At 37.1% G+C, this 13,937-nt stretch overlaps 1 protein-coding gene across 1 annotated transcript in view; it reads right to left on the bottom strand.

Moving 5' to 3' along the window:
• Window positions 1-13,937, bottom strand: part of MTHFD1L (methylenetetrahydrofolate dehydrogenase (NADP+ dependent) 1 like) — a 246,725-nt gene that overhangs the window by 222,633 nt on the left and 10,155 nt on the right. The window contains exons 6-7 of the mRNA XM_074948613.1: window positions 13,481-13,581; window positions 11,939-12,078 (exon numbers count right to left, since the gene is read on the bottom strand). Coding sequence (XP_074804714.1) covers window positions 11,939-12,078; window positions 13,481-13,581 — 241 coding nt within the window. The remainder of the gene's footprint in view (window positions 1-11,938; window positions 12,079-13,480; window positions 13,582-13,937) is intronic.

The following is a 13,937-nucleotide window of genomic DNA, read 5'->3' as shown; positions in this document are numbered from 1 at the left end:
TGACATTGCCCTTCTAGTAACAAACAAAGACATAAGCTGTTGTTTCCTCCCTACCTCCAATAGAGCACTGTAAATGTTATAAGACTCTACACAAGATAAGGAATAATATGTATCCTAAATTATAAGCAGACACACAGACATATACAAAGGTACACAAAATGGAAAGACAGGCCTTGCATTGCATCAAGACTGAATGCAGAAATAGTTTCTAGCCAGTAGAGATTTTGGAAATAACTAAAGATGTGTCAATAGATGCTAAGCGTCACAAACTCTGCATGCCTCATTACAAACTGACTTAAGACTGCCTAGTATCCTTGCCAAATCAGGTGTGATGCAATCTTAAAGAAATTCCTGCCAAGAAATAACAATTAAAAATTCCATCAGAACAGCAGTTTTGGCACTGTCCAATGGCAAGGAAGGGGGAAGGTGTATCTGGTGGAAATGGGAGAAATCTAACAGCTTTATCATCTGCACAAAGAACAGGGACGGGGGGGGGAAAAAAAGGATTGAACTTTTTTTTCCTCAGGAACTGGAATAAGGCTGCAAGGCAAGGGAGATGTGAGAGAGTTACTAACAGGACAACTGGCGGATATACCAAGTTGATTCAGACTGAAATCAGATATAGTAACTCCTTGCTTAACATTGTAGTTATGGTCATGAAAAACACTACTTTAAGCGAAACGATGTTAAGCGAATCCAATTTCCCTATAAGAATAAATTCGGGGGGGTGTGGTGTTAGGTTCCAGGGAATTTTTTTTCGCCAGACAAAAGGCATTATATACAGTATGAGTTTTAAATAATTATAAACAAACAATTTAATATTGTACTCACCAATGATGACTGTGAAGCTTGGTTGAGGCAGGGGCATAGCAAGGTCGGAGGCTTGCCCCACTCCACCTGCCCGGCACTCCTACCGGAGAGAAGGTTTGGGGTGCAGGGGCTTGCCCACTCCTCAGCTGGAATGCCAGGCAGGCAGAATGGGGCAAGCCCCCACACCCCGCTCCCCGGCAGGAGTGCCAGGCAGGCAGAGCGAGGCAAGCCAAACAACCTTATGACGGAACATTACTCGTTCAATAGGCAGCCTCCTTTCTAGAGTGATCAGTGTCCCCAAGGCTTCCAGCTCAGTTTTGTTCTATCATAGTTAAAAATCACATGTACCGGTGTCACTGTAAATTGTATTCCAGCCATAATTTTTTTTTTTGTATTACTAATATTACAATTATTTTAAATGGCATTAGGAAATCTCTTACATTTATATATTGTCTCTCACCCTGTAAAATCCTAAAACTCTCAGCAACTTAAATTCATGTGAATCACTTCACCTACCACTAACTACACCCACCTTTTCTAAACACAAAACACCGCTAAACAAACAGTAAAGGCAGTAAGTGAAGAATAATACATTTCTCTAATTAAAAGAACACGGAATTTAAGTATGCAAAATACATTTATTCAAAACAGAATGTGGCCAGGTCAACAGAACCGGTTAACATCCACGCTGTTGAGAAATATCTTCTTTGATAAGTACAGGTAGTTTTTATGTCTCATCCTGCATCATGCCTTGGTTAACACACAGCTACTAAATTTAAGACTGGTATACAGAGTTAAGGGTTCCATCAAATGGATAAACACTATTTCCTACACCTCCCTGCATTTTCCCATGGAGGTCTCCCATCTACCTACTGACCTAGCATATTTTCTTTTTGATTGAGACCTGATGAACATTGAGACAGCCATAGGGCATCAGACATGTGGTTCTTCTAGTCCAGTATCCTGTCTCCGACAGTGGCCGAAACAGAACCTCCACAGGAAGATATGAAAAACCTCACAGTAGATGAGGAATAATCTGCTCCAATGATGGTCTCACCCTAGCCCTTGAGAGATAGCTATTGCCTTAAACCCAGAAGTACAATGTTTTACATCCCTTCTAAAATCTTTTAACATTAACTACTGTAACACTGGATAGTCTTGTTATTCATACAAATGCCCAAATCCTTTGAATCCTCCTAAATTAATTGGCTTCGACGACATCCTGTGGCAATTAGTTCCACAGTCTGATCACTGACTGTATGAAAAGTTATTTTGTTTCATTAGGTTTGAATTTGCTGCCTTTCAGTCTCATTGGCTGTCCCCTTGTTCTTGTACTGTGAAACAGGGAGAACAGAAACACTCAACCTACTTTCCCTGTATCATTCACTATTTTATATATTTTTATCTTGTCTCCTCTTACTCACCTATTTTCTAGGGTGAACAACTGCTATCTATTCATGTGAGAGTTTTTCTGTCCCTTTAATCATTCTCGTTGCTCTCCTCGGAACCCCCACTAATTCTGCAATATCCTTTTGGAAATGGGTTGATCAGTATTGTAGTCAGTATTCCAGATGATGATGAACCACTGTATTATACAAAGCCATTATGATATTTTCTGTATTATCTTCTATTCTATTCATCCTAACATTTGGTTTGCTTTTTTGACTGCTGCTAAAATCATAGTCCAGAGTGTTATACATGCAGAAAATACCTTATTCTTAACTTTGAACTCTGTATTTAGATTTGGCTTTTACAGTTACCTTAGCTGAATTTAGAATGCACTTCTATTTTTTCTTTAAAAATAGTTTTGATGTATTTTCTTAAGCATGTTAAAAAAAAAACTTAACTAATATTTGTTTTGCAGAACTTTTTAGTATAATCCTATTTATTCAAGACATAAAAGAAAACCAGAAATTAAAAATTATTAAGGGCACCAACACAACATTATTAGGCTCTATTGCGTTTTGGTTTTAATTATTCATTCTTGCATGGAACTCTCTTGTGAAGGAAAGGAAATTAATATGTGGTCCCCAATCTTTGTGCAATATTGTTCAACACTGGAAGTCAATCTCGCGAGTTAAATTTCATGCATGCTTTAGAACATGACTGCTTGCTTTGGACGAGAGAGCAACTGCTTTCATGAATTTGAATCTTGTGCTCGTCTCAAACACTAATCAACAGCATACCTGACCTTCATTCTAGGATATCAAGATTCATCTAATTAGAGACCCTTGGCTCATACCTGGCTACTGCTAGAATAGATATTGGTCAAATTCAATGCTGATTTAATCTGATCTTATTTCTTGTGCAATGGAGCTAGGTTTTCGCTTTGTTTATATTATTTGGTTTCATTTTCTTAGTATTTCAACTGCTTCTCAATAATATATGCAGTAAAATTCTGAGAAAGACACCTTCTTCTTCTTCTAAGACTCCTCGTGATCCCTCCCTTATTGGAACAGACAACAGACATCTGTGCTCTACGTTGCAAGTGAAAGACAATAAGTATATACTTTTGGGCTATTTAATGTCTTCCTGCGGCTAAAAGGTGAGTGTTAGCAATAAGTTAAATATCTACTTCCCTTGGTTTCATAATCTTAGCAACTGTTGAGGTTATTTAGATACATTTTGGTTGATAAGAATTTCAATGAGAAGTTTCAGTTTGCATTGTGTAATATTGTATTCCCATATTAAATCTTGGATCATGCACCTGTAACCATGGATCAGTTAAGGAATGGTACAGATTTACCAAATTAGGGACTCAATGGTTCAAGAAAACTGAGGTACCACACAGGCCCTTGTATTACTATCTGCTCTTTCCTGGATACTGGTACTTTTTTAATCCCTACAAACTGATCTATACATATCACTATATGCAGATCGACTCTTTGGACACATACGCACCAAGAGGCTTGTAAAGACTTACAGCTTCACTTACAAAGACTTTTCATTTCACAAGCAGTTTACTAAGTAAAAATATTAGAAGTACTTTAGACTATGATAGTGAGTGCTTACACCCTAAGAAATAATTTATGTTTTGGTGTAGAAAATAGTGGGTCCTGTGAGTTACAGGAACCCAATCTTTCCCACATCAAAACAAAGATTAATACTGTAGCTGTTATAATTCAAGTATAATTCAAATACAGGTATAATTCAGATATGTCGTGTCAACTAGTATACGCCATATAGCAGGGACAAAGACTGTACATTTGTATAGTGCTTAGCACTGTGGCCTGAACTGGTTGAGACCTCTACATGGGATCTCAACAAATGATAATTCCAAAGAGCCTTTATCCAATACATTTGATCAATTCTGATATATGCAATTATAAGGTTGAAAAACAATTGACCTAAACAACTGTTCTCATCTCCGTGACTACAGATCATAACACCACATAACTATCTTAACAAGAGTAACATAATACTTCTATAGCCAATGCAAACAGCAGGCTGGATGGCCAAAATTGTATATATCTGTAAATATATCACAAAAACAGCTGGCCTTTTTTTTTTTTTTTTAAAAGGTTACCTCATATGTAACCAACAACTTTCAAGCAGGTGATTTATAACCTCTGCATAAACCTCCCCTGCTAATTTCCTTTCCCCCACTTTTAAAAGAAAATGAAAGAAAAACCACATATTATAAGTTCAATTACACTAAGAGAAAGGACAACAAATACTTTTTTTCCTTTCAAGGGTTTTAAAACAAATTCATAAAAGAAAACCAACAGCTGAAGTGTAAAAAATATTCTATAGCCATAGTCTTTGTCAGCGCTACAACAACAGGGTTTTTTTGTTTGTTCTTTTTAAAAACCCGTTTCTTATAAACTTGGCTGACGGATTGACCAAGGAGAGTTACAGAGGTTTGCACAAACCCCATCAGGCCATTTCAGTTTCACTTCACACAGGATAATTTTTTTTTTTTTTTGCCTTCACCTATTTTTTTCCACTGCTTATAAATCACTCAAAAAAAGCTCAGAGAGGCATACAGAGGGCTAATCTCCTAAATCAGAAATAAATCAGACTTTCGAGATGGAAAAGATCTATTAAATCATCAAGTCTATCCCCCTGCAAGTGCATTATATAGTCCCCAGACGGAGGATGCATCAGATGCAAAACAGATGCTACACTTCATTTTAGCCAAAAGAACGAGAAGATATGGACAAACGGTAATATGCAGCCATTGAATAACCAAGTATATATTGTAAAATGGGTAAAATAACATTCTGTTATCAGATCACATTGGAAAGAATGACAAATGTCACATGAAATAATCCATACCACAATACGCAATATTTTAAGGACGGGCAAAGATTCTCAAGTAGAATCTTGCATTCTCACTGGCAAATCTTTTCAACAGGGAAGACATGTTCAAATAAATAATTTGAAACCCTACCTCATAACAAAACACGACTCTCTCCAATGAGATTTAAGTAGAAGCAGATTAAAGTACCACCACCCATTCCCAAGACAAAAGACTAAAATAACAGTAACAATATAGATAGGGCAAGCCAAACATTTAATGGTAATGATATGGAGTAATTGTATATTCCAGATAATTGAAAACCTATTTTGCCGCAAGGGTTGCATAAATATTTCATTTCCTTGATTTCTACAAAAGCCATTTTTAAACCAGATGATCAAAGACAAAAAATAAATTTTTTTTTTAAACTGAAATGTAAGTGGGCATAATGAAGACATGGGTTTTTTAGGTCTGATGTAGGACTATTTCAGTTTTAATAAGTGCAGAGGGGAAGGAGAAGCAGATATGGCATTCCTTGCAGCCACATTCAGTGGAAATAAATATACAAAAACTGATTTAAACAAAAAAAAGAGTAATCATTTAAAACCCTGTGGCCATTGCAGGTCTAATGTTTTAAATTTTATCTGGACTTCACTGAGGTAGTAAATTTTCATTTTTTTCACCCAGGCATACTCTCCTTACCTTCTTCCAGTTGCACCTACACAATGAATACAAGTTATTTTTGACAAATGACATTGTTCTGATGGGGGGGGACGGGACAAAAGATATACAAACACATGCTTGCTGGAGGGAGGAAAGGAGTTTTCACTGATTTCAGAGAACATTAAAAACCAGTGGTCCCCACTTTAATACCACTAGGATTTGTAGCATATGTGTAACAGCTGAACTGACTAAGTGTTCAAACACAACAACAACAACATCATTATTTTTCACCAAAAGAAAGGGATAAAAACAAGCCATGATAGGGGACAATGCTGTTATCACAATGTGTTTAGCTCTTCAAAATACACTTACTGCAGATACAGTGCTTCAGCTCAGTATGTTCTAAGCATTAGTTAGCAGCAGCGATGGCCCCCTCCCCAGCTTTTAAGATATTTTTTGTCAGTGACCCTAGGAAAGTCATCATAATATTCTTCATCACATCTGAAACAAGCATCAGTTTCTATTATTCTGGTTCCATCCATAATGGCAACATATAGCCTCTAACGGGGGGGGGGGGGGGGGGAGGGAAGGGAACAGGATAGTGGCACTGGAAAAGAAAGCAGGCAGAGATCATTTTTCCAGTAAGATTCCCTCCATTTATTTCCAACCTCAACTCCCATCACTGACAAGTCCTAGCTCAGATGGCCTGATCTCAGCTCATTCTGGAGCACGTCAGTGTTGCTCAATGGGTGGGGGGAGAGGGAGAAAAAAAGGACAGGGGGAAGACTAATGGGAGGTGCTCTCTATCCCACAGACGCTTACATGTTATCCCACAGATGCTTACATGTTATATTTCCAGGTCCTACCAGCGTGCGGAGCAAGGGACTAGAACTCAGATCACTACATTTACCCCTTCTAGCTTCTGCTATCCTTACTCTTTGGCTTTTAGAATGCCTGATTAAATTTAAGATGCAAGAAACAGCAATGACCATGTAAGAATTGCAATGTCTTGAAAACACATACACAGTAGAACAGTAATCTAACGAAGTATTATCAGTAGAAATTCCCATATAATCTTTTTTTTCTGCTGTACTCTAGACAGCTGTTCCATTTATGTCTATGCTCTTTTACGCTTGCTTGGGTCAGACACCACAGAGTCCCACCCAGCCCACAAACCCTGGTTCTTCTGAGATTTGAAAGGACAGTCCACAGCTGGCTCAACAAAGACAGCTAAATAGGCTGAAACTCCAGGATGAGTTTCAGCAAAGATAACAGGCCTGCTTTGAGCCAAAGAGAGGGAAGGAGGCACCCAAATCAAAACTTAAATAAAACCTACATTTGGTTGAAAATGTGAACTACAGTTCAGATGGGTTTTATCCATCTTTTATTACGTTGACACATAAGAGTGTGTGTGTGTCTAGACTTCTTTACAATAAATATGAACACAAGGCAAGGTCTTTTAAAATAGACACAACATGGGTCATATTCAAAAAATAATTGAAGAAATGGTCTTAGTAAATTTTCTCATGAGTACTAAGTATTATTCATGTTTTGGCAAAATAATTATCTGTATTTTTCATTAGAAGGTACAATAGTTTTCCACCATCTGGATTACCTAATCTCGGTAGAAAATTAATATATCATACAGCAATTAAGTACATTTTCCCTTTTATCATTTGTGAACAGTGGAACAGATTATTGGCTTTTAAAAGTAACAAAATTAGTTGTTTCTTAAAATTATGTCATTAAAACTTCCCCGTGTGCCAAATCCACTCTGAAGGGTCAGTGTCTGCAAGAGCTTTCTATGTAAGTATTAACAGAAGGATAATAGATTATCTTAATTTATCTAAAGGCTTGAATATTTCTTAGTTCATAATAATCCCATTTTACATACAATGTAAATGGAAATAGAATAGTATCTCTTCACAGCAGTTGCACATGATTGTACTAGAGTTTTCTGAAACATTGGAATTGTCCATTTATAACTCTTTGAAAATCCAGGGGTATTTAAGAGTCAGGTCATAATGCAGCTGTGACAAGACAATTATTTTTACAATGGCTAAAATCAAGCTAACAAATTCTGAGGCAGAAATGTAGCTGCCTGTTCACTGCACCAAAATCAAAGGAAGTAAAGAGGAGGAAAATAAAATGCTGAATAGTTTACACAACCTTTAATTTAAAATATAAAAATCAGGAATGTTAAAGCTGTCCTTTTACTTCTGGTATGCTGAGAGGGGCAGGAAAAGATTTAATTTACAAAAAAATTAAAATAAATAAATCTCAAATGCAGCTGGTAAGCCAAGCTTAGGGCCATGCCAGCCTCTAATGTATTCTATTTTAAGAAGCCTATTTAAAAGGCACTGATCATCATGGTATCTAGAACACGAGTTTTCATGTGACACACAATTGTTGGCATGTTTCAAGCACTTTTTGTATCCTGGTTAATTCTTGTAACCAAGCACTTTATTGCCATTTATGAGCATTCTGCTTTCACTGTACAATTAGAAAGTAAACTTTACAGAGCGCTTATTTTGCAGGGATGCAGGAAACAATTCTAAGGATCAGAAGGACAATATGAAAGTTAGTATGTAGAGGCAGACAATGCAACTGGGAATTAATCAGCTAACTTCATTTGTCCCTTTAGAAATCTCCTGGGTAATGTTTAAGCTAATGAAGGCAACATTTAGGTATTTGTGACCTCTGTAATGTCCCAGTGAATGACAAATGTTCACTGAAATTAACCAACCAGCTTAAAGTACACACCAACTCCCCAATTTCCTTCAAAATGTTCCTGCAAAAGAAACTGTCTGAAATAAAGAGGCAGTACAAAAGCAATGGAGGTACAGGGCCTGATCCAAAGTCCATTAAAATCCAAGGGAATTTTTCAGTCCACAATATTGAGCTTTGGATCAGGCCCCAATGACTAAAATATCTATTAGCAAATTAACATGAATGAGGAAAACAGTTATTAGAACGCCTTCCTTTTTAAATGATAAACTAGCAGAGCTCCATCTTGAGTTACATGTGTGATTAATTCCTAGCTAATGCTAAAATTAATGTCAAAAATGGTAAACCTGAGATTCATGCTTCAGTGAAAATGGACATATTAACTTGGTCTGAAAAACTGATGTATAAAATAAACACTTATCACAGTTGTCACTAAAATAGTTTAAATTAATTTGCCTTGCCATGATACATACCACAAAGCAAACCTGTTTGGTCTACCACTGCAAACCTCTGTTAAATGCCCACAATAATATATTCAAATATAGATATATATGTACAGAAGTCAGGAAATTCCAAATATGATTGCATTATTTAATGTTTTGCTTTTCTCTCTGTTAACTTTAATGAATATTAACTGGAGGGGCAGGGGTAGAACCCTCATCAATAAGCAAAATGCATTTTACCAAATTTTCACAAAACATATGTCAGGCCTTTCAACATGCAAGGGAAAACAGGAACTAACAAGTCCACATCCTCAAATATAACCATAGTTCTTGTAATGTGACACTATAAATATGGGACCATCAGTGCTCGATGATGGCAAGCAAGAAACCTTCTGTTTAGCTCCTGATCCCTGGGCTCTCTTGGGACATGACAAAGGTGAAGACCTCTGGATACGCAACAGGGTAGAGTAACAATCTATAAGCCACAAGCTTACACAACAACATGACTAAGTTTATTAGAACTGGGAGGGTTACTGCTCAGGTGCTATGGTAGTCCAGGCTTGCAGCTGAGGTAGGCAAAGGCAAGTTTACTCAGAGCCCCACTGATTAGACCTCCAGACAAACTGGAAACTCGTTTGGAGACAAAAGTTAAAATGTACAGGAGAAGACTGGCATGTAAAACCTCAAACCTCATCCTGCCTGGGCCTTGAATTCTGCTTCCTAACAGTGATCTGCTAGGACAGGTAAGTCACAGGAAATGCCAGAAAGCTGAGCATGGTTATGGGCTGACAGCCAGAGCCGGAGACCAAATATTAAATAATAGCATCTGTGAAATTGACAAGAATGTCAATTTCACCACTAATAGGCTCCCTGTTGTGAAACTGAGCCCCAACCCACTCCAACAGGCAGCCCCAGGGCGGAGGAGCTTCAGCTGTGAGCCCCAAGTGGCTGTCAGTGCCCCATACTCCAGCTGTCAGTGCCTCACAATGCCCCACTTCAGCTGGTGCAAGCACTCATTGTGAGGACACACACAACTGGCAGAAGGAAGTATTATGGACACCAACAGCCAACAGATGTAATTACTCCGGTGGCTGTAAGTCGAGCTAATTTTGTAGTGTAGACAAGCCCTTACTATAATTAGTAAGGACCCCTCCACATGAGTAAAACACATCCTTCTCTTCTAGTTACTCTTGCAGTACATGGTCATAAAACACAGAGACAGACAGACATTATTAAAGAATGAAATTAAAAAACTAGATTTAAATTAAAAACTATGGAAACGTCTTTTCACAGATGAAAGAAGTGTATACTTTTTAAAATGTTGTCCATCATTTAAACCATAAAAGTAAGATGGCCCAAATAATGATATAACCAGCTGCAAAAACACTGATTTGCCAAAGAAAAAAATTTTTAAACACCACACCTGTTCAACTTCAATTCAAAGTATATTTCCCTTCTTTCATTCTAGCCTTGAATCCAAAACAAATATTCTACATTAAAATTTTGAATTGGCTGCCACCTTGTGGTATTCTCTATGGAACATCAGATTAGATTTATTCACTGTAAATTGCCCAATACATGTAAGAACTAGATACAAGGGAGTGGAATAACATACACTTTTCTCTAGCACTTATTATTATTTGTAATACAGTAGAACCTAGAGACCCTAGGACTGTCCCTTTGCTAACCGTTGTGTAAAAAAATTAAAAACACGTACAAACTTCAAAGGAACGTTTCATAACAAATCCTGCATGCTCAGATTTCATCAACCTTTTTCCATTGTCCCTCAGTGCTGGAAAGAGTTCTGCTCCTCTCTGTCCTAACAAGGGACGCACTTGTGAATTTCTTTAGGTCATAAATTATGTAACAGTACCCTCATGCAAGAGGTCCTATTGCTATGGCAGCGAGAAGCAGGTGTCTCTTTCTAGCACTGAGGAAAAGGGTTGATTGAAGTACACAAGTATATAAAACTTGCTTTAAATTGTGTTAGAGAGCATACACTTGTGTGAACACCAGCGTACAGCTTGCAATCTAAAAAAGTTCATAAGTGGTTCTATACATAATATTCTGAAGCAGGGATCTTAACGTCTCACTGAGCTACAGCTTTTGAGTGAGCAGGGGAAAGAAAATTATCTGAGTGCTGAAATGGTCCGGGCAATGGAACAGCGAGCCTTCTCATGAGTTATATAGCTTGAGATTTGTACTGCCACCCAATACTGTAGTACTGAAGCACCTTCCACAAAAAACAGATTGACAGAGAGGTCCCTACTGAACTTCATGGAACATCTGGCTCTTCTCTCTTTTTGGGTTATAAACAGCTCTGCTTGGGACAGTTTTAAGGTATCTCCTCTAGAAGTTTATTATACAGCCAGCTTCCTTCAGCTACTATCTCCTCTGCTTCCACCCCCAATCATCATCATCAGGCCCCTCCTCCAACCCTTCCTTCAATCAGGAAGTAAAGTCAAATTCTGAGAGAAATCTGAGGTCAAAGGATACGCAAACTGATTTTTTCCTCATTATTAATTATCAAAAGGAACTGGAGATTTAAAAATTTGTGGGAGGATGAGAATGACATGTTAGAGCAACCCTTTAGATACCACATAAAACAGTTATACATATGCTTACAACACATTTTTCTTCATCTCATCCAATTACGAGATTGCTTTTTAAAAGAGCTTCATCACTTTCAGTTAAAAAGGGGCAAAAGTCAGTCACACAATTCTGAAGTTATTCTTGAATTGTTAGTTCACTGAAGTGTTTTCTGATAGGTTGCTATTACTGTATCAGTGAAATTATGCCATTAAATATCTTCCCTCCCCAAACCTATGCTGAAGCATAAAAATCTCATGAATTGTAACAATTTGCACTAGTTAAAATATTCCCTGCCACTACTAGTGGCAGAGGGTCTCTCAAAGTTTTGAATGAACTCAAGCCTTCTTAAATTATTTACTTCCTTTTGTAAATTGTCAGAATCATCCTACAATGTTAGAAAATGTTAAAAAGACTGTAGAGTTGCTGAGTGGCTTCTTATGATTTGACATAAGAAAATATTTACCTTGCTCTGAAGTTGCTGTGTTTTCCACTGGCAGCTCATAGTCATGGCACCTTTTCTCTGAAGCAGGCACTGCAAAGAGGCTTCCAGAGGCCCACAAGTTCCCACTAGTAACACCTTCTTTCCATCTATGGTTTTAACTGCTTGACAAGAAAAGCCATCAGTCAGTTAAGCTGTCTATTGTAGTAAAAGACATTCACTACTAAACTTCATTGGAGCGCAGACGTCCATGTAAGTGGACTTTCTGCCATTTGCCTTACTAAGAGACAAGGTTTTTAATTACAAGAAGCGCTATAAAAGGGCTCCACATGCTAGTAAATTTCTGATCATTGCGATGTTGAAAATGCCATACACTTGTCTCTGGAAGAACTAACACAAAGGCAGATTCCAATTATATGCAAACAAACCCAGATTCCATTTAATTCAGCAATATGTACTGAACATTCACACTAATCAGGGTAAGATTGTCACTTGTCTGGGTTTGTCTGCATATAATCCTTTAATTTATCCAGTTGTAACCAGGTACTTCACCATTTTATTTAAAATTCACCTACTTTTAAAGGACAGTTGCTTCCAAAATTCAGAAGCGCAATGGGATAAGAGTGCTTTTGAATGATTGATTTAAGCCTTGATAAAAGATGTATAAAAAAAAAACAACAACAAAATTTTCGGGTTTACAGGTAAAGTCATCTGCAATTTCAATGTTACCAAATATACAATGTCATCCAAAACAAAAGAGCCATTCATTAATAATCTACAGGAAATTTTTGATTTATCCAAATTTTTGTGTTACCCAAAATTCATCTCCGATCTCCTAGGTAAAATCTGTGTCAATTCTGTTTTTATAAAAGTTTCAGGTATTTCTGGAGACCTTATAAAATAGGTTTGCCTATAGCAGCATCCAAGCCAATAAAACATGAGTCTATAGACAAAGGCCATGGTACTACTCCTAGAAACAGATCTGCAGTTCTGAATTCAGACCTCGCTGAGATTCTCCATCAAAAGAAGGAAGCAAGGAGCTGTTATTTCAAATGTAAAATTAAGCAAGAAAAACTGAGGCTGTGTCTGTACATAGTAAAATAGTAAAAAAGCAATAAGAAGCAAAACAAAACAAACAAAGTTTTGCTTTACAGTTTATCTCTATGTCTATAAAATGTATGTGTTCCCATAGAGCTGTGAGGGTCACTGGGACCACAGTCTTCATTTTACTTTCATATATTTTATAAAAGAAAACAAAAACCAAATCAAATGGGTGTTTGTAAGGTTTATTTATTTTAACTTGTTACCATGGTTTTTCAGGTAGCAAAACCACTACAGTGGATTTACATTGAGTTTACATGTTTATTTTGTGCATATCAGAAAAAAGGATGAAGAAATACAGAACAAGACTAATGTATGACAAAAACTGAAAAAAAAAAAAAAAAAAAAAAAATTAGGGAAAGATTTCACTACCAAGGATCTTATACAGGAATCTCACAAATCAACCAGAAAACAAAATCTTGTACTTGGCAATATCAGAAATAGAATTGCGCAAGATTGTCTTACCTATTTTTTCAAGAAGCTCCATCACAGCGCTGGCAGTGGGAGAAACTGAACAGTTGTAAGTATCTCCACGCACCAACCGTCCCAGGTTTACATCTGATACTCTATCAAGGAAAAACATGGAAACATATAGAACAGAATGTGTGTGAGAGATGTATTTTAATTAGAGCTTGCCCTATGGGTTACATCTTGTGTGTTAAAATTCAGACTGCAAGGCTCATAGAACTAGCAATAGTATATGGTTACTAGATTTTAATCTCTAAACTGCTATATCTAGCACTACTCCCAAGAGTTTAGATTTCAAACAAACATAGAACCATCAAGATAGATAAAAGAAGGGGAAAAAGGGCTATCAGAAATAAAATGAGTGCAAGACAATTTGTCACATGTACAAGTAGAATAAGAGGGAAACAAAGAGGGGAGGAAAAACGGATACAGGAGCATCTGTCAGGAGTGGATG

The sequence above is a fragment of the Natator depressus genome, chromosome 3, assembly GCF_965152275.1.
Source record: "Natator depressus isolate rNatDep1 chromosome 3, rNatDep2.hap1, whole genome shotgun sequence".
In the NCBI taxonomy this organism is placed as follows: Eukaryota; Metazoa; Chordata; order Testudines; family Cheloniidae; genus Natator; species Natator depressus.
The sequence above is the reverse complement of the archived record's forward strand: the minus strand, read 5'-3'. Positions and strand labels throughout refer to the sequence as shown.